The sequence below is a fragment of the Rhyacophila brunnea genome, unplaced genomic scaffold (genome assembly GCF_057557595.1).
Source record: "Rhyacophila brunnea isolate RB1 unplaced genomic scaffold, BYU_Rbru_1.0 scaffold_15, whole genome shotgun sequence".
Taxonomy (NCBI): domain Eukaryota; kingdom Metazoa; phylum Arthropoda; class Insecta; order Trichoptera; family Rhyacophilidae; genus Rhyacophila; species Rhyacophila brunnea.
Window position 1 is genome coordinate 27,896,024 of NW_028232806.1, and position 21,660 is coordinate 27,917,683.

The window sequence follows — 21,660 nt, forward strand, 5'->3', positions numbered from 1 at the left end:
CATATTGATCTTAAAACAGCAAATGTCAAGTTATTAGTAAGACTTAGTTTTTAAATTCAATGTAATTATTTTGAAAAAATTCTCTTATTCTAAATTTTAATGTAATATCTCTTCCTTGGGTCTTAATTATATTTGTTTATTATTTAATTCCCGATTCTAGTGATAGATTTAATAATAATTATGTATCCTCCTGTTTTTAGATACAATCTTTAGAGATGGGAAGAAAGTAGTCAAAGTCTTTTTGTTTAATTCTTTTCAATTCATTTGAATCTGAAATGAAGTCTTATTTAACTGATTGTTTTTTATTGTGGCACAGTTTAAAATATAGATAGGTAAACCTATGATCCCTACTATGTATTTTGCTGTTTAACTCTCCGATAGTGAATTGTTTTTAAAACACCTGTTCCATACTTTTAAAAATAATCGGTCACGTGTCAAGTTATTCATATTCTTTTTCTGTTTGTAAAATAAAATAAAGAACTGATAAGTTTTACAATTAAATAAATATATAAAAAAATATTGCTTTGTTTCATTTGTTATTTAAAAAAACAATCAACTCGGATTTTTCCAATGCTCTTCATGATAACTAAATAAATAGACAATTAGAGAAAATAATATGATTGTTTTATTTTAAAATACTTCAATCAATAATAATAGTTATTATTCAGTAAAAAAATATGTGTAATGGTTGTAAAAATTATATGTATGAAAATATAAATATGTTTTGATTATTATTTTAAATTATGGCTACAGACAATCCATCCCGTTTTAAATTTGCAATCAAGTCTCTCAAATTATTTTCTGCTACAGCATCACCTGAAAGAAACGTCCACTGTTAAACAATACAAAATCCTACAATGCTGATTTCTCTTTTAAAAGTATATACACATTTATAATTTGAAAACACTTCCGAGAAAATATAATATAACCAATAGAAAAAATCTTTTTTGAAAAACATACGACACCCGGCAGGAATCGAACCTGCGTCTCTAGGGATTCGCGCCCACGCGCATTGACCACAATACTATAGGCATATTATCTAATTTTAACTAATGGCACTTACAATACTCTCTGAAGCACTTTCTAAATTAAGTCACTACTGGCAATCGGCTTTTGTATTTTTAAATCATAATCCTTAATTACTAACCGATGTCACGGATCACTCCAAGATTTTTTGTTGTAACTTACTTGAACTTGCTAATAATAAAGAATGTAACATTCGTAAATCTTGTGAATCATTTGTTGATTAAAAAAAATAGTATATAAACATTAATAGGGGGGAGAGACATGACACGCTCACTATAGTATTCACCACCAACCTATTTCATAAATTATCATGAATTACTGCCGAACAGTGAATCTATTGAATCATAATTTATTAATAGACAATATTAATGAATTTCTAAGCTACAGCATTTTGAAAACTGCGATAATACATTCAAAGTCTTATCTTAACTGCAACAAAATTTAAATAAGAATGTTTAACAATACTTATCATGCTGTCATCAATACTGTCGTACTTATTACCTTTAGCCTTATGGGATAAATAAAACTGCTCTGCGACATTATCCAGTTTTTGTGGTTTCTGCAATAGGGCTTGTTCACTTTGCTCATTTGCAAAATCTAAAAAAAAAGAATATTTTAACATAGCAATACTGACTCGCAATGAACATATTCATTCATTCGCACCGTGAGTGTAAAACCAAGGCATCTGCAAATTTTTCAATTTCGAGATTAAATGTAAAACAACTGCAAAAGTCGTTAACTTGATAATGTAAAAGTGAAGTAACTGAAAGAACATGCAATATAATGTAGATATAAACCAAATATTATGGTTTTATTTTAGAAAATCTATTTCTCCTAACAAAACGAAGACTTCAAAACCTAATATAATATATCCAAAATATGTCTTTTGCAGATGCCTTGGTTTTACACTCACGGTGCGAATATGACACGGAAAATTGAAACTATATGGAAAAACACAAAGCACATAACAAAATCACACCGGGCAAGCTTGATGTGAGCCTTTTGTGGTTTAATTGCTTTATTATTGAAACCGGGAGAATTAATTAATCTCAGGTTCTATTATTTAGCAGCATTTGTTTTACAGTGGCCAATTCGGTAGGCATTATCAAATCCTAAAATACGCCGCCGAATTTGGAACAATAGCAAAGCTAACTATTACCAAGCACACCATTGATACATCAGAACGACCAGTGAAAATGAGTAAAAGAACAAATTTAATAATAATGACTAAAAACAAATTGAAATATAAAGTATTTGTTTATTAAATAAGTGTCTAATTCTCCACCACACAAGGTTCTATTCTATATCAAATTTTTTAAGTTCAAAGTTTTCAAAGAAGTAAGAATAGTTATGTGGGAGACAAGGCGGTAATTTATGTATTGAGGTATTATAATTATTACAATAAGTTAACTGTCAAAATGTTCATCTCACTCTAAAAGTTAACACAGCCAAGAGAGGGGCTGGTAGAATATAGCACTTTGTGACAGTTTAGACGGTTAACTTATTGTAACAATTAACGGCCTCAATACATAAATATGATAAACTACCGTTGATAGCCGCTTTGTGTATAGTATAGACCCACTGGAGCGCTATCTGCCTCTAGTCCTGAATCACCAAACTGACACTCCAGCTACACTACACCACTACTTATAATGGGTTTATATTGCTATAGAATAAACTTAATTTTATTTCACACCATGAAATCATTTATAATATCAAATTAAATCAAAACATTTATCCAGAAAAACTGAGATACGATTATCCAAAACTCTCAGAAGACCAACACTCATACGGGACTGAGAAATAGACTGTGTTTCAATGGTTGTCAGACACTGATGGTGTTTGACCATTGGCGGCCCTAGGCTTGAACACTTAGGGGGTCATTTTTAAATAAGTAATAATATTATTGGAGCTTGGCTTTTCGTTGTATACTTAAAAAACGTATTGCAAATTGGGTTTTAAAACATTATAAAAAAAGTGCTAGAAATTGTTATACGAGGGTGGGTCAATAAGTCCTTAGAAAAGCCGACAGGTGGCGCGACTAGTACTGCAAGCGGTTTGTTTTCATGCAGCGGCACTACCGATTCAGTATGCTGCGAAGTTTCAATCAGATTGGTCGGGTTGTTGTGTGTTTCTCGTACATTTAAAAAAAAAATTTGCTTGTGGAAAATGGAAAAATGGAAAAATGGAAAATTGAGTTTAGAGTTGTTATTAAACATTTTAATATAAAAGGGTTAACAGCAAAGGAAATAAAAAATGAGTTGGATTTCGTTCACGGCATATCTGCTCCTTCACTTGCAACTATTTATAACTGGTTAAATTAATTTAAACGTGGTCGTACATCAACAAAGGATGAACCACGCTCAGGACGTCCTGTAGAGGTGACTACACCAGAAATGATCAATAAAATCCACGATATGGTGTTAAGTGACCGAAGATTAAAGTTGAGTGAGATAATTGAGGTTACAGGGATCTCAAAAGGTAGCGTCATTTCTATTTTACATGACAAATTGGGCATGAAAAATATTTCTGCAAGATGGGTGCCGCGTTTGCTCACAGTCGACAATAACCGCAATAGGGTGGTGGCCTCTAAAGCCCTGTTGTCGCTCATGCAACGCAATCCGGATGAATTTTTTCGTCGCTTTGTGACTGTAGATGAAACATGGATACACCACTATACTCCCGAGACGAAAGAACAGTCAAAGCAGTGGATTGCGAAGGCAAACCATGTCCAAAGAAGGCGAAAACCGTAAAATCAGCTGGTAAGGTTATGGTTACTGTATTTTGGGATGCACGTGAAATTATTTTCGTTGACTATTTGGAAAAAGGAAAAACAATAACAGGGGATTATTATGCATCTTTATTGGACCAGCTAAAAAACAAAATTGAAGAAAAACGGCCTCATTTAAACAGGAAAAAAATCCTCTTTCATCAGGACAATGCCCGTGTTCACACATGTTTACGATCAATGGCTAAAATTGAAGAATTGAAGTTCGAATTGGTCGACCACCCACCGTATTCGCCAGATTTAGCCCCCAGTGACTTTTTCCTTTTCCCAAACTTAAAAAAATGGCTAAGTGGACAACGTTTTTTTTCAAATGAAGAAGTCATCGATCGGACAAATGCTTATTTTGAGGACCTTCCGAAAACTTATTTTTCTGACGGTTTTAAAAAAATTGAGAAACGTCTAACCAAGTGTATTGAGCTCCAAGGAGATTATGTTGAGAAATAAAAAAAAAATACAAAAATAAAAACTGTTTTAATGCTTTTTTCTAAGGAATTATTGACCCACCCTCGTAGATAGGTACCTACTTACTCTTCAAAAAATGTCCATTTCACATCAAACAATCAAACACATTTAATAAAAACACCGTAGCTTTTTAGCTTCATTTTTCATTTGACTGTCACTGTCAGAAAAAGTGTTGTGTACTGTTATGTAACGGCGGGATCATTTATATATATAAAACACTTTTTATATTTCCACTGATTTTATTAGAAGGTAAATTTTATGATAAATATGGCAGATGACATTTTAAGCGATAACTTGTATACAATGGTTTAACACAATGAATGCAATCAATGCGTATTACTCAAAGATTGAATTTAAACTAAACTGCATACAAACATTGAAATTGCATATGCAAATTTCAAACAATAGGAAGCGATAACAAATAAGTATAAAAAGGTTTACCAAAACAAAACACGCTCGCTAATTTTATACCTGTTTCATTTTAACACATTGAAAATTTACATCTCTTTCATTTCTGGCAATGACCAAAGTCACGCCTAATACGGCGACAAAATAATATGAAGAAAAAGTAAAAGGTTTTGTTTTTCTCTTCGTCTGACATAGGAAAAATGAGAGAGAAAGAGAAATATTTATAAATATTTTATCCCGGCAGGTTCCGAAATGACCCAAGGTATACACTACACAGCAACCGATCGTGATTCCTTCTGTTTAAATTTTATACACACGGTTAGCGTGCGTCCCGAGTTGACGAGTTAGCCGATAATTATAAGACATTGTACCTACATCTTAGATTATAACCTACATAGATTGTAAGATATTTATTTTTGGAAGGTCAATGACCAAATGACCTAAGGGAGAAGCCGCTAATGTGTTTGACCGCAAGGTATTCGGAGGGATTCCTGGTGCAATCTGTAAAACTGGAGTACAATGGAACCAGTTTAATCACAAACTGTATAGTGTCTGTAATGAGCCGGATAACGTGAAATCTGAACACACAGAAAGGATGGACAACACAGCCTCAAAGTGAATAATATTGATAAAGCCAGATAGACACACGCCAAGAGAGAATGACTCTGGTGGCTTGACAAAATAGAAAAGAAGTTTTAGATTCTTAGTATATCCAACTGGCATTCCAGAACAAGGGAGAAAAGATGGTGGAAAGCAATGTAGAAGCGTCCAGGGCCAAAGCTGTAGCGCCATTAATAATAATAATATTAATAAATTGATTTACCCTTATGAACCATCTCTAATATCTTAACGAAATCCTCATCCTTCCTGAGGTGTTTACTCAGGTGACTGACATATAAACTGATCCCACTCAAATTCTTGCCACTCTTCATTTGACGTGTTGTCCGATTTCCAACATCATTACAATCGCTGTAAGTATTATTGACTCTGCTGGAATCGAACGAGGTACTATAACTCGTCGAGAAATTCAGTTCGCAACTGTCATGCTGCGTCTGGGACATAGTGTTTGCCGTGTCACAGAATAGCTTTTCATAAGAAGGCATATACGGAGAGGTTGCATAGCCGACTATTAGATTACAATTGTGTTTATATTCATCAAGTGGCGGAATGTTTTCGTATATCTCCGGATTTGTTAGCCTAGAAAGAGAAGGACATTCAAAATATACAATGCAGGCATAGACAAATAAACAAAATCAACCATAGACACAATATTATTTATATATAGTTAGTTAGCACCAATTATCACCTTCAACTCGCACTTAAAGATCCTCGGTCCATCTCTCTCCTGAGCACAATAATCAGTGACAACAACTCCGATGCCTATTAATATTAGGTATGCAATATTAATCTACAACACAAACATGGACCCCTCTAAACCAACCCGCCCCACACCACGCTTGATCTTACGAGGCCCTACGTTTGATGTGAATCATCAGCAGTTGTTCACGCCTGGGAATGTCGCAGGAGCAGATACCCAAGACTAAGGTCACCACGCACTCAATTGTACTTTGAGTTTACAGAGACTTAATCTAATAAAAGTCTCCATAGGAGAGAGGAGCATAGAGATACAACAAAAAACAAATGATTCGAATTAATAAATGTAAAATATATGTGAAACCGTATCTGTGAATCTTGTGATCCATTGATAATGCTGGTGCTCCGAGTGAGGGACATGCCTGCCACCTAAGACATCAGGTGAGTTCCCGGGGTCCCTTATTCCCCCCATTACAAATCCAATACAGTCCACTTAATTATTCATCATTAGTTGTTGTATTAAAAACAGAATATCACACTTCTTCTTGATAGACCTTCGACCATGTCCGATCCTAATAAGATCATATGGGCCTCCAGAGTGGAGGTTTGTATTAACAGATTTTTTCTTCCTTACCTTAGACCTTCATCACAGTATAAAGATTTTTACAAGTACTTGTAAATCAATAGCAGGCCTGGATTTATTTTAAGACTAAAGGAACTCTATTTTATCCATTAAAGTTTTTCAACGAGTGTTTGAGTCAGTGCAAGAACCCAATGGATTAGGCGAACGGCAAACGTACATTCCTCCAAATAGGTTCATACGCTCCGCTTAATAGTGAACATGGTGACTCATCTCTTAAAGGGGCTATTACAGCCCACGGCCTCTAATTTACAAGGGCCCCAGCGTTTGTTAAATTAATCATGAAGGAACAATGTTTTTCTAGATTGCCTTGAATTAAATTAATTTACGCAAGACCATTGGTCAAAATCAATAATAATTATGTTCACTACCTCAAATGTCAATAGTCTGAAAAGATATATTTTTTATTGTATATTGATTAAATAAAATATGTGATTTCTCAAACAAAAAAGTGAAAAGATATGTAATTAGCCCAGGGGCCCTTAAAAGGTATATCAATCCCTACAATGGTCTATTAAACATATATATTTTTTGGATTCAAACATACTTCTTGATTGAAAGAAACTTGAGAATTTGATAACTGGATGTGGGGATTATAACCCACCAATCCAAAACCAAGAGTGCTTTCTTCTGGTCTCCACTGTTTTATATAAAGTCAACATGAAATAAGATATTTTACCTCATTTAAAATTTATGAGAAAACGATCATATTTTGTTTACGTATTTTAATGTAGCTAAGAAAAGGGTGAATATGAAAAACAAGACTAATATTACACACAACTGTTTTTAATCGTTTTACTGATAGATGTCACTAGTGCCTACGTATAGAATTACCTACAAATATATTGCAATCGTAACATGATTGAGGAACTTGCCTGTCGGGTGGTTTCCTACACATATCCAAAAGCAAAACAAACAGCTTTGGTTTATTCTCAAAGCCATGTTTTATGACAAAATTTTCAGATACTCCATTTTGTATTGCGCATTTTTCCGGACATTCAATTCCCAGCATATATTTAGTGCCGCACAGCTCGAATCCGTGGCCCGCAAAATAAAAAATTACTGCAAGAACAATTATGTTGTGTATTATGTTTGTGTATATAAAAAAAAAACTCAAAATTATAACTAGTCACCGAATAACATTAAAAATCAGTGAAAATTGTGTAGGTACAGCACATGCAGATGAATGTGGTTGAAAAATGAACTCTACCTACATTGCTATAAACATCATTATTTTAAATCTGCATTCATGTCTTTACAACACTGTTGTCCAATTCTGTTAATTTCTGCAGCTATCCACATGTTGTATTGTACAATAAATTAACGCTAGCTACATTGCAATGTGCTATCTAGGCTTTGCTCGCACACTTAGAAATAAATTTTATTTTTGCAATCATTTTGAGACCCAGGTCTTTTATTCAAGCCATTCAACATCAAAATAGGTTCACTAATTATCTATAATATAATAATTTCTAGTAAAATAATGGAATTATTCTGATCACAGGTAGGTAAGTATTTTTGTATTTTTCCAAACTTTGATTTCTTCTGGTGTATCAAATCAAATAAAAAAATATCTAGGTTTGAGAATAAATTTCGATATTTTTTTTACACAAATATATGATATTCTCAGATATGAAATACCTTTTGTTTAATTTGTGTAAAAATTGATGATGTAGAACATATAATCACATATTTAACTTTGAAGTCAATTTACACAACTCTTTCTTCATTAATTCTACTATACCAGCATCATAATGTGTATCAATTATTTATTACTTACCGTAGGAATCTGATGGCAACACTGAACAAATTTGATCAATTGCGATTTTGAAACAATCAGTGGTAGTGTCTTCTAAAATGATCACTATAAACCCAATTGAATTTAGGATTTTTCCCAAAGTTCGGCAGTCTGTAATCGGAGTGACCAAATTTGCCCAATGTTCATAGTGAGCGTTGGCATGTAAGATGGCAACTTTTAACGTTGCAACGTGGCCATTTTGATTTTTTGAGATATGATCGTTTGGAGATATTTCACAGTCATCGAGCAGCTGATAAAATTGATCAACCGAGTATCCTCTGCGATCCAATTCATTAATAACGTCCTTTCCAGAATTCAAACCTGTATTTATTCTGAAAGAGGGAGGACAGGTTACTATTATTAAATCAGATAATTTCGTGTTAGGTATTACTGAGAATGAACTCTTTCGATGTCCCAAGAAAGTATTATCGTTATGGGCAATACAGTAGAACCTTGATTATCCGAAACAATTGGAGACGAAGATAGTTCACATAATGATAAATCTGGAAAACCGAAAAGATATAACTAGACAACATAAGCATGACGTTTTTGAAGTTCGGGTGGGTTCGCAAGTTTTTGGTCAGTTACGAAAACGGCAGCCTGTATTACACGTAGAAAATCGTTAAAATCACTTACAATATAAACCGCGTATTACTATGACATCTCATCTGATTCACTGTTCTGTTCTGAAAATAATAATCATCGCTGTCATCCGACTCCACATCAATGTTTATTATCAAGTTTTCCATGTGTCTATTCCTAAATCACTTGCCGTATAAAAATCTTCGATTTTTATATCGTCTCTGTTCTGGCAGAACACACTAACTGGAGAATACTAGTTTTGAGTAATTTGACTTTGAAGTTGTTAAAATTTTTGAAATGGTCAATCATGTGAGTTTATTAAGTAATCGTAAAAAGGATGACTATAAAATAAAGCTGTTTATTTATTAAGAAGGTTTCCAGACGGTAAAGTTTGAAATAAGGAACATTTTGGTATAACTAACTCAATATGACATTTTTTCGAATTAGTGTCTTCTGCCAGAACAGTGACGATATCATGCTCACAGCATTTTTTTCCATTTATTCAGAGTGTAATTAAGGATTAACCGATCAAAAATTGTATGTTACGTCATATCTATCGATTTTTTGCCTTCCCGCATTACTCTCTGAATGGTGCTAACAGGTACGCCAGTTTGCCGACTTAAAAATATTATATTTCAGATTGTACTGTTTTTCATCACTTTTAAGTATTCAGTCACATTAAAAATAATAATTTCTCGTGCTTGCCTTTTAAAGGTTTTTTTTAATACCCTGATCGAGATGGGGTATTCATTGTAAAACTGTAAATATACTAAATCATATTGTGTAAAACAGACTTTTCACACACAGACGCAGCGTTTGCACACCTACTCAATGCGCACTAAAGTAAGTGTGCTTCTGCGCAGGTCCGTGCTTAAGTTGTTTAGCTATAATAAAACATCTATTATACTAATAGAATAAACCTTAATAATATCAATTAATAAAAAATTAACTTTTTTCCAAACTATATATCGATGTCTTAGAGCTAAAATATTGTATCTCCAGTTTTGGTCGAAAATGAGTTAAGTACTGAAATGTACCAAATATAGCCTATATTTTTATGTGTTAAAATATTGCATCTTCTAAACCTACCATTTCAAAGATATATACCTATTGTTATATCACAAAATCTAATTTTCCAAGGTTTGCAAACTTTCAATTGCAGTTTTCTCAATATTATGATTTATGGAGATACAATAATTTAACTCTAAGCCATCGATATATAATAGTATAATATAATATTTTAAATTGTATGTTTCTCTTATAATCATACAAAACAAATCTGGATAACCGAGGTTCTACTGTATTAGGTTAGTTCTACCTCCTACCAAAGTAGTCCCAGTCTGTTTGGAATCACCATAGCTTTATTAATAATGCAACACAACAGTAAGTAATATTAATAAACAATTATTTAACCTCAAATTAGCCAATTTAGCTACTTTAGTAGCCCAGTCATCTCTTCTTTTTAATAAATCACTGTATACTTTATATGGTAAAACTTTAAGAAGAGACATGTTAGTATAATTTTATATGTAAATAAATACAAGTAAAGATTATAGTCAGTACAAAACAAAACAAACTTCATCTGACATTTTGCCTGACAGTGACAGTTAACGTGACGTCACACCATAGACTACTATACCTTACGTCCAAGTCTAGAAATTTAATATCTAGAAGGCAGTGCATATGGCATCAACCATAGTCAATTGGTAAGGTTCTCAAATTTGTATTAATTATTAATTGTCAACTATTTTTTTACGGGTGGGAATTAATCGCACATTGCAATAATCAGAATTCACAAAAAAAAATAACTTTAACATTTGGAAAGTAGTTTTCAGACATAATAAATTATTTCACAAATAAATAAATGAAATCACATAAAATAGTTTGTTTCACAAAACAAAAATCATACATCACTCATTGTAAATATAAGTTCACTGAATTTTGACAACTACACACATTGGTAAAATTGTTTTCACCGATAAATAATATATCGCACAAAGAAAAGGTAGAAATTCACAAATGTTAAAGTAATAATTGAAGCGACAATACAATTTATTAGAAGGCAATCGCAGAAATGAAAGGAGTTTTACCTACCATTAAAACTCTTATTATTCTTGTTGACTCTGAAGTCCCTTGAGATGTTGAGATGTTGATCGTAATTTTTGCCTTATGTTCTTCTGTGCTGGCCCCTTTTTACCCCATTTTCTTCTCGATTATTTATCTCTCTGGTTGCTTATCTTGTTTAGCAGGCTGGCAGGACTGACGCTTCTATCGTTAGCGTCCTTTGTCTTTGGTTATTCAATTTGATATGAAATCAGGTAGGTGTTCTCTGGACTTCAGAGTCAACAAGAATAATAAGAGTTTTAATGGTAGGTAAAACTCCTTTCATTATTCGCTATTGACTCTGAAGTCCCTTGAGATATCTATTTGTTATCACCTGGTAAAGCAAGATAGATCCTGCAAGATAGGGTGGATGAACCTAACATGAGAATTAGGTATAACATCTCCTTGCTTTTAGGCTCAGTGCACCGGGCTGAACAGCGAGGTCAACATATTTTGTTTCCCGCTGTAGAAGTCTGTGTGTCTATCGGTCTCTGGTAAAATGTTTTAAAAGTAGCTTCTTGGCGCCAATTACCTCTCTGCAGGATGTCATCCATGGGGAAATTCTCTAACCAATTGAGCTTTTATTACAATTTAGCTGATCGAGTACTGCCTGGTGATTCCTGTATCCCTGCATCAGCGAGTACTGACTTCACCCAATTTCCGATGACTGCTCGAGTAGCAGGTTTTGGGGGGCCTTTTGACGAGATAAATAATGCCGGAATATTACCACCCTCTTCTCTTCTCTCATTGGAAACGCAGATAAGTTTTCGTAGCCAAAATACTGGATCGATGTTTTGGCAACTGGAAGCGCTTAATTACCATACAGATTGGCGGTGCCTTGATGTGTCTGTCTTGAAACCAAACACTGGACATAGCATTATATGGTCGCCATTATCGACTAGGACATTATCCGCTACACTGAGTAGGGTAAGGTCATGAACCCGTCGTCCCGATGCGAGTAATAATAATATAGCTGTTCTGCGTGAAACTTCATATAGGTTGTATACTAGTGGTGTTGTTTTCTTGAAGTAGTCCACGATTATTCTTGGATCCCAAATCGGTGGTTTTGTAGGTCTAGTCTTGCGGGTGGATATGGCTTTTAACATATGACGCACTACTATATTACTGCTGATGTCTTTACTGATCATAGGTTTGCAAAAGGTAGCTACGGCTGACTTATGTACAAGAATAGTGTTATATGAAAGACCTTCCTTATTGTATAAGTGACCCAGGTATCTAGCCACTTCAATCGGCTCGGGGGTATTATAGCTTATCGTGTTGGCCATGCACCATGTCTTCCATTTGTCCCATGCAGGTCTATAAGTCTTCAAAGTGGATGGTCGCCAGCCGGAAGTGAGAAGTGATCTGTCCTCTACCGATGTATCCAGGGATGATGACGCCATGAGGATGGCCCGCTTCGAGGCTTCTGTTCCCATCGACACGGATCACTCATCGTTGCCTTCCGAACAGGAGATCAACCACATCGTACGCACGTTGATTGCTGGCAAAGCCCCAGGCCCGGACTGCATTGATAATTTACTTGTCAAACGCACATGGGCCATCGCCGCACCAGAGATTACAGCCCTCATCAGTGACTGCATTAGGAGCGGCAGGTTCCCCGACTGCTGGAAGAGGGGCATACTTAAGGTAATCCCCAAAGCTGGCAGCCGAGAACCATCTAGCCCCAAAGCCTACCGCCCTCTAACACTTCTGCCCGCTCTGGGCAAAGTGCTGGAGAAGCTACTGTGCCGCAGGATTGAAGCCCACCTGGAGACACACTCGCCGCTTTCCGATAAGCAATTTGGATTCAAAAGAGGCAAATCAACAGTCGACGCCATAAGGAATGTGATTGCCATTGCTGAAAATTCCCGCCGTAAATACGTCCTAGGAGTTTTCCTGGACATTGCAGGTGCGTTTGATAGTGCATCCTGGCCTCTTATACTTCAAAAACTCCGGCTGAAGAGACTACCAGGAAATTTGTTCGCGTCAATTCAAAGTTATTTCACCAATAGATCGATCGAGTTTCGAGTTGGATCAACCACAATAGAGAGGAACACCAGCATGGGACGTCCCCAGGGCTCAGTCCTCGGGCCCCTTCTCTGGAACGTACTCTTCGACGATCTCCTTAGAATTCCGCTTCCAACCGACTGTACTGTCATCGCCTGTGCAGACGATGCGCTGCTGCTGGTCCAGGCCGACAGCAGGGCGAAGATTGAGAGCACCGTTGGCGAAGCCTTAGCATCAATTGAGGCTTGGGGTAAATTAACTAGACTCTCATTCGCACCTTCCAAGACAGAAGCCATTGTCCTCAAAGGACCGAGACGACTTGCTGTTTGAGACTACCCACAGTCCGATTCGATGAGACGAGAGTGAAAGTATCGAAGATCGTCACCTATCTAGACGTCAAAATGGACACAATGTTAAATTTCCTACACCATGCCGAAACCCAAGTCCACAAGGCTGGGGTGGCCTTCCAGAGGATCGGCCGCATAGCTGGTGAAGGATGGAGCTTAAAAGTAAGGGCGCTCAAGATCGCCTACGGCGCCATTTTTATGGAGAACGCGGCTTATGCCGCTAGTGCTTGGCGCCCGCGCATTCCCAAAAGTGTCAAACTTAGAATCTCTCTTTTAAGAGGACAGCGCATCGTGCTTCTGTCCATTACCAAGGCCTACCGTACTACCTCAACTGACGCGCTCCCGGTCCTGGCCGGCATTCTCCCACTTGACCTGCACATTCAGGTCAGCGGCGCTTCAATATTGCTCCTCAAGGGCGAGGAGGCCGACGTTGGTGATTTTCACCTCGTCCCCCCCCCCCCCCACCCATCGGCTAGCTGGCGAAGGAGTATCATTATTGAGGCGCAGAATTAGACTCATGTCGCTCGATGCGGCCATTAAGACCTGGCAGCGAAAGTGGGACGAATCGACCAAGGGCCGGCACACGTATACGTTTTTTCCAGACATACAGTGGCGAATGGAGATAACCAAATATCTGACTCCAGACCATTACACCAGTCAATTTGTGACTGGTTATGGTGGATTCGCTGGCAAGCTCTTCGAGCTTGGACTTGCAAGCCATCCGACATGTCCATGCGGAGGGGAAATACAGGATGCCAACCACATCCTATGGGAGTGTCTTAGTATGTGCTCCGAACGGGAGGAAATGCTCAGGTCAGTCCAACTAGCTGTTGGACCCATCGGCCCGTCCGACCTGGTTGCTACTAAGGCCAATTATCTTGCTTTCAAAAAATTTGCGGCGTCTTACTACGGGCGTGAAGATCTCTTCACTTCAGCTGCCTGTATCAGTGGCGCACCCAGGATTTAATATTGGGGGGGGGGGCAAGGAGGAGAATGTAAATTAGTCCCATAGACTCTTTTCTTCTTCACGGCTTAATTTCTCGTTTATCGGTCTTTTGTCTATTGCACTCGGTGTACCTATACCATGGTCCCCACATCCTGATATGGGCCCTCAGGCTAGGATATTTGGCGGCCCCCCTACCTACCGCTAAGATTAAATGCAGTGTGAAACACTAGATTAACGTTTTTCAAATTGTATTTTATTTCAAATTCAGGGTACTTATACAGTGAATTATTGGCGATTTTTAATACATCTACTTTAATAATGGAGCTGTTGAGTATCGACACATAATAATCAAAACATATATTGCACAATTATAAAAGTAATTGAAAATGTTCATGGCCATGAAGTGTAATAGTGCTTTTTTACTATTAAAGCTAATTTATGATGTGTGTTTATCTCACTTATCTGGTCAACCCGACACGCCGGGCCCCCCACAGCCCGGGCCCCCAGGCTAGAGCCCTATCAGCCCTCCCCAGCCATGACCTACACCACTCCGGAATTCGGGTGGACACCGAGAATTTTTTGGCAGTTCCCTTAGGTATTGGGTTTCTAAAAAAACCTGACATTAGAAATTAAAATCTAAGAAATTTTTCTAAAAAGGGTGCTGGAGAATTATTACAAATCATTTTTTTGCCGTGTTTTTATTTGTCTTATCTATTGGCTTTCAATTTCAATGTTTTTGGGGGGGGCCAAGGCCCCTTGGCCCCCCCCCCTGGGTGCGCCACTGGCCTGTATGATTAGCTTCGTTCTTTAATTTAATAAACAAGTATCTTCATTTTATTTTTAGTAATTTCCATGTGCTTTTTCTCTCCCTGGCACTTTGCATTAGAGTAAACTTAGTAAGCTCAGTCAGATCTCACTTTGAGCGTAGCTATCTAAGTCTTGGGCATCTTCTCCCAGGACACTTCCAGGCCAATTCTTAGATGCTTCACATCACCAATTGACGGGTCCCGTGATACTCTCGATTAAGACCGAGGGTGGTACGGGGCGGGTTTGGTGGAGGGACTTTAACTTCAATGTCCTCTACCGACCAGCTAGAAACTAACTCTGCCCACCCAAAATTATCCATAACTGGAGTGATAGGTCCCGGACTTGTGGAGATGGATGGTTTGTCACCGTATCCACTAGAAATGACTCCAAGTGCGGGATCGGGTAGGGGGGTTCCAGTGATCTCTGCTGTAGGTCTGCGCTTCAAAAACACTTCTTCCACCATGGGGCCACTAGTAAATATTTTCCCCTTGCCATGTTCAGGTGTGCCAATACTTGTGGAATTAGATTCGGTGGCGGGAATATCCAGGTTAGTTTGAAGTCCCACTGTCGACTGAAGGCATCGTGGAACAGTGCAAGGGCATCGTTCGGATTTCGTGAGACATACGTTGCGACAACATGGGCTGTGTTGGACGCGAACAGGTCTACGTCTGGGAGTCCCCATCTTTGAAATAGGGGGGCTGTAGCCGCCATAACTAGGTGCCATTCTAGGATAATTTTGCTGCGTGAGAGATGGTCTGCCACGCAGTTGTATCCTGGAAAGTATTGTGCAGTCAATGATATACTAGCCTAGTTGGCGATTTCCAGGATCTGTCGGCAAAGACTTAGTAGGGTTGCGGAATTTGTGCCCCCTTCGTTGTTGATGTAGGCCACCACTGTTTTGTTGTCGGTTTGTAGGAGTAATTCTGATCCCCTGAGCGTTTGCTCCCGGAGTTGTATGGCTGAGAGTACTGCATACAGCTCTTTTCGGTTGGAGTGCCACGTGGATTGGCGTTTTGTCCATGTACCTGATAAGTGGTACTCGTCTAACTGCGCTCCCCAGCCTGAATCGGCTGCGTCTGTGGTGAGGAAGTGATTGTAGGTTGCCCTGTGAATCTTTCCTGAGGAGCCCACCGCTCGAATCCACCACATGATGTCCTCTCGAGCTTGTGGTGGGATCGATGTTGTTTTGTGAGGGTGGCTCCTTGATAATTGAGCGCTCTTACGTTGTAAACGTCGGCAATGCAACCTTCCTTTTGTAGTGACGAAGGTTGCAAAGTTGAGTCGCCCGAGGAGGCGTTGGGCCTGCCTGAGTGACCAACTGCCTTTTTGGATCTGCAATTGCAGGTGGTGACGAAGTGATGTGCACTTCTCTGTTAATAGATATTTCCGATTGTTGTGAGTATCCCACGTGATACCCAAGAACTCCCGCTGTTGGCTTGGAATCAGACAAGATTTTTTCTTGTTGATTATCCAGCCTAGTGCCTGCATGAAATCTATCATATAAGTCAGTTGCGACAGAAGAATCTCTCTGGACTGATTTTCCATCAGAAAGTCGTCTAAGTAAGTGACGATTCTCATACCTTTTCCACGGATGTGTTCGGCCACCCATTTTGTTAATGAGGCAAACAGTCTTGGTGCTGCCGACAGTCCGAACGGGAGGCATATGAATTGAAGGAGTTCTCCTTGGTAAACTAGCCGAAGAAATCGGCGATGTTGTATAGCTATAGGTACATGTAAGTACGCTTGGCTTAGGTCTATTTTTACTAACCAGTCTTCCCTTTGCAGGAATGTTGGGACCTTGAAATGGTGGAACAGTTTGAACGGCCTTGGTTGTAGGAAACCGTTTAGGCGTTTTAGGTTGAAGACGGGTCGTTGACTGCCGTCTTACTTCCTTACTAGGAACAGGGTTGAGAGGAAGCTCGGAAATGGTTCTGCCGATTCCAATACTCCCGATTTCTTCAGTTCCGCGATTTGTGAAGTGATCTCCGGCGATTTTCGCGTTTGGAAATCCTTCTGGAATTGTACGGAAGGCATTATTAGAGGGGGTTTCTTTATAAACGGAATACGGGTTCCCGTTATTATTTTTAATAATGGTGGTGGTGCACCCTTGGACTGCCAGATTTCCTGGAAATGCTGGAGGCGTCCCCCTTCGAACGTGGTGAGGGAGACCCGGTCACCTGCGTCTAGGGTAAGTACCCCTCGCACCACCTCGGTTATCTCTGGGAAAACCTCGGTTGGATGGGCGTGGGCCTCTCGGCAAGCCACTTTAACCTGATCTGGCATCCTCCTCGTGTATCCCTGCCTCCGAAAGGTGTCCTTGTGTCCACCTGACGAAGTGCTAAGTTGACTCTCCCTGCCCTGGTCAACCACTTTGGTGGTCTGGTCGAAGACCTTCTCACGACCCCATCTCTCTCTAGGAACACCGCCAGTCTTAGACTATAGATACATCTAGACGCCACCCGTTGCATTGCTAAATGAAGCTGCGTGCCTTGCGTTTGGTTTGTGGACGAGCGAACGCATTCGTCTACAAATGTTCGAGACCATAGACCATTTCGCTAGTGCTCACCCAAAGTGCTCAGAATTAAAATATAATTTTCTATTTTTTTACGTTATATAGTATTTTTAAGCGGTCAAAATGCAACCATTTGGTAAAGATATCCATAATTTAAGTTATTTTAAAGAAACACTAGGTCACTGATATTAAAATATATAATAATATACAAATAAATTATCACGAACATGACCAACTTACTTATGAAACGTAATACTATCTTCTTGCATATCAGTACGGTTACCACATTTTAATACAACACACGGAACCATCTTGTCTACTTAATTAACCAACAATATTTACCACTGACTTTATGTTTAAGGTGATGTCTCTAGGTAAAGTTGTTATCGAAAAATAGCTAGAAAAGTTTATTAACCTTATAGCGGCCCGTGACGTACGACGAGCGTCATAGTAGATCGCGCGATACACGCCCGTGACGTACGAAATACGCATTCATATTTTCGCGCCTTTTTAAATGTCAAATCGACTTTTTCTCAATTTTGGTGTTGCTAGTGACATCTATTGAAATAATTCGAAACAAAAATTGATTCAAATCTTGGGTAAAACCGTGACTACAGACATATTTCAATTCTACGAAATTAGGGCTGCCAAAATTGGGAAATCCCAAACTATCGGCCGCCATTCTGCCCATATTTTTAGTGTTGAACGCGCGCGCTCGGAATATTTCATTGATGTGTATTATTTCACATGCGATTGATCATTTTTCGGTTATTTTAATTTTGTTTCCAATATATAAGTTCTATAACCACGTTTTATCAAAAAATCTGACATTTATTGTGTACTTTAGTGTTATTTTAATTTGTAACGAAGTTTTTTACGTGATATTTTAGTAGAACTTTGTGAGATTGCTTCGATGTATTTAGTTTTGTTATAAATATACAACATTTCATTGAATATTAGTGTATTCTTAGTGTTTTTGTGATTTTAAGTTATTTTACACGTGTTTTTTGACGATTTGTGATCAAAATGGATGAGCATTTGATGCAGCATTCGGATGATGATTTGATTGAAGTGCTCGTGGAAACAATCGAATCTGAAGACGAACCGAGTGACGACGAAAACGATATTGAAGATTGTGATGACGATATTCCTGCAGACATTTTAAATGGTATCGAAAGACCATCGTTTTCATGGCAATCGGACCCATTTGATCCTCGTATCTTTTCATTCGATTCAAATATTTCGGGAGGCAAATCAGATTTGCCTTCTAATGCTCGTGAATCGGATTATTTCAAATTATTTGTTAGTGTATCATTTGTGGAGATGATAGTTCGTGAAACGAATAGACAATTTGTGTTTGCCACCAAAAACATGCGTGTACTGAGTGACCGTTTGAAGCGATGGGTAGACTGTACCACCGATGATTTTTATACCTTTTTGGGAATTTGTTTATTGATGTCGCGGAATTCTCGAAATAAAATAACAGAACACTGGTCAACAAAACGATGCTTATTTTCACCGTATTTTTCGGAGTCTATGTCAAGAAATCGTTTTGAAATGTTGCTTCGTATGCTCCACTTTTGCGATAACGAAGCACAGGTTTCAGGAGATCGTTTATTTAAAATTCGACAGGTTTTAACTTCATTGAAAGACACTTTTCAAAATCTATTGTACCCTCATCAAAATATATGTATTGACGAAAGTCTTCTTTTATTCAAAGGTAGACTTTCGTTTCGACAATTTATCCGAACAAAGGCTAGTCGATTTGGGATAAAAATATTTGTAATGGCCGATTGCCATACTGGTTTTGTTTTAGATATAATTATATATACGGGCAAACAAACGGAGATCGACAAGCTAAACTATATTGGCATATCAGGAAATGTTGTGGCCACTTTACTGAAGCCATATTTGAACATGGGCCACACGTTATATATCGATAACTGGTATAGTAGTCCAACACTGTTCAAATTTTTGCATGAAAATGGCACAAATGCTTGCGGAACAGTAAGACGGAATAGACTCGGGATGCCAAATTTCACCACCAAATTAAAAAAAGGTGAAACCGAATCGTTTCACACGGACGATATGATGGCTCTTTCTTGGAAAGATAAAAAAGATGTGACAATGTTGACCACTCTGCATACCAATGTTAATAAGCCGACAGGAAAAGTCGATTACAAATCGAAAGAACCGATTGTGAAACCCGAGTGCATAGTAGAGTATAACAAAAACATGGGTGCAGTGGATCATGGTGACATGGTCATTTCTTCCGTCACATGTGCCAGAAAAACGATCAAGTGGTACAAAAAGGTATTTTTTCACCTTATTGATCTGTGTCTACTGAATGCCCACGTCATCCACCAAGAAAAAACTGGCAAGAAGCAACCCTTGGGAGATTTTCAAATACATGTCCTGACACAGTTGATCGAAGATCATAAGACTGAACCAAAGCAGAATTTGAAACGGAAGGCTCCATTGCCAGCTAGGCTTACCGAACGCCATTTTTTGGGCAAAATTCCGTCGACAATAAAAAAAACCAATGCTACTCGACGATGTTATGTGTGTTTCAATTCCAAAACTGATAAAAAACGTAAAGAAACTAGATATTTATGTAAACAATGTGACATTGCTCTATGTTTCGAGCCTTGTTTTGAAATTTTCCATACGGAAGAAAATTTTTAGTGTTTTTTTTTTGTTTATATGTGTAAATATAGTATAAATATAGTGTAGTAAATATATTTATAAACTTTCTTTACTGTACATATTTATCGTTGTCTGTTTGGTGAAGTTATTTTATTCGTGAAACTATTTTTTTTTAAAGTGAAGTGGTTTGTGGCAACCCTAATTCTAGTGCAAATGTGATGACAGATTTACGAGATTTCGTATGAATAATTTGTTTTTGGAGCTTTTCATGACATCATATCAATGTGAGTGCTATATTTTTATATTTTTATGTAGAATTTTTTATTTTATTGAAATATATAATTCTTGGGCCCTGTTAGTATAAACTCTGTATATCGGCCGGGCAGCTGAAAGGTTAATCGGTAAATATATATTCAAAAGTAATGAGAAAAATAAAATAAAAAATTAAGATGTATCGTGGAGTTCTATATACCAAAAATACGTGTCAAATTTGGTACATTTCTATCGGGTGGTAAGAATGAATGACATAAGATTTATTATCAAAATTACGATAAAAATGTACGTAAATCTATTACCTAGGGAAACGCTAAACGTTAATTGGAATTTATTATATCCTTATATCTTTTTTTTCAAATTTAAAAAACATCGATTTAGAGGTTAGAAAGCATGCAATTAAAATCGAAACATCTCGGTTCAGACTTAATTTATCGCAAAAAACGATTAGCGTTTCTATTAAAAATATTATTTAATAATTTTTAGGCTAGTTATTTAAATTTAATCTTGTATTTTTGTATATTAACGAATCGATTGTAAATAAAATGAATATTTGACAAGACTTTATCGACATATGCTGCTAACGCGGAAATAAATCGAACTATTTTTGAAACAGTACTTGCATAGATTAAAAAATACATACACACACACATACATTGAAAATAAAGGTTCGCCAGGTACGAAGACAAAAACTGTGTTAATTCTGCTGTCAATAATTTTTGTTTGCGATATTGGAGCATAATTATGTCAATGGACTACATATATCAACCTCCACTTTCTGAAATAGTGTTGTGTAATTATTTCAGATATTTATTACTGTTTTGACGTACCTACCTTTTATAAAGCGATTTTAAAATAAATATAGTTTCATAATAATATAAAGAAAGCATACGAGCGAAAATGCCTAAGATACTTCTGACACACATCAAATTTAATCTTTGTCTAGTAACTGTACAATTTATCCATATTTATGTTAAGTGTTTAAAATGTTATAAGTAAAA

At 37.3% G+C, this 21,660-nt stretch overlaps 2 protein-coding genes across 2 annotated transcripts; both read right to left on the minus strand.

The window, feature by feature from the left end:
* Positions 1-662: 662 nt before the first annotated feature.
* Positions 663-10,650, minus strand: LOC147075095 (uncharacterized). The gene is made up of 6 exons (XM_085942952.1): positions 10,432-10,650; positions 8,419-8,768; positions 7,514-7,700; positions 5,508-5,881; positions 1,528-1,623; positions 663-816 (listed from the first exon to the last, which is right to left on the minus strand). Exons 1-6 carry the CDS (start codon positions 10,527-10,529, stop codon positions 737-739), a joined length of 1,185 nt encoding a protein of 394 aa, XP_085799078.1. The 5' UTR covers positions 10,530-10,650; the 3' UTR covers positions 663-736.
* Positions 10,651-16,035: 5,385 nt separating this feature from the next.
* Positions 16,036-16,806, minus strand: LOC147075096 (uncharacterized). The gene has a single exon (XM_085943309.1). It carries the CDS (start codon positions 16,804-16,806, stop codon positions 16,036-16,038), a length of 771 nt encoding a protein of 256 aa, XP_085799435.1.
* Between the last annotated feature and the right edge of the window lie 4,854 nt (positions 16,807-21,660).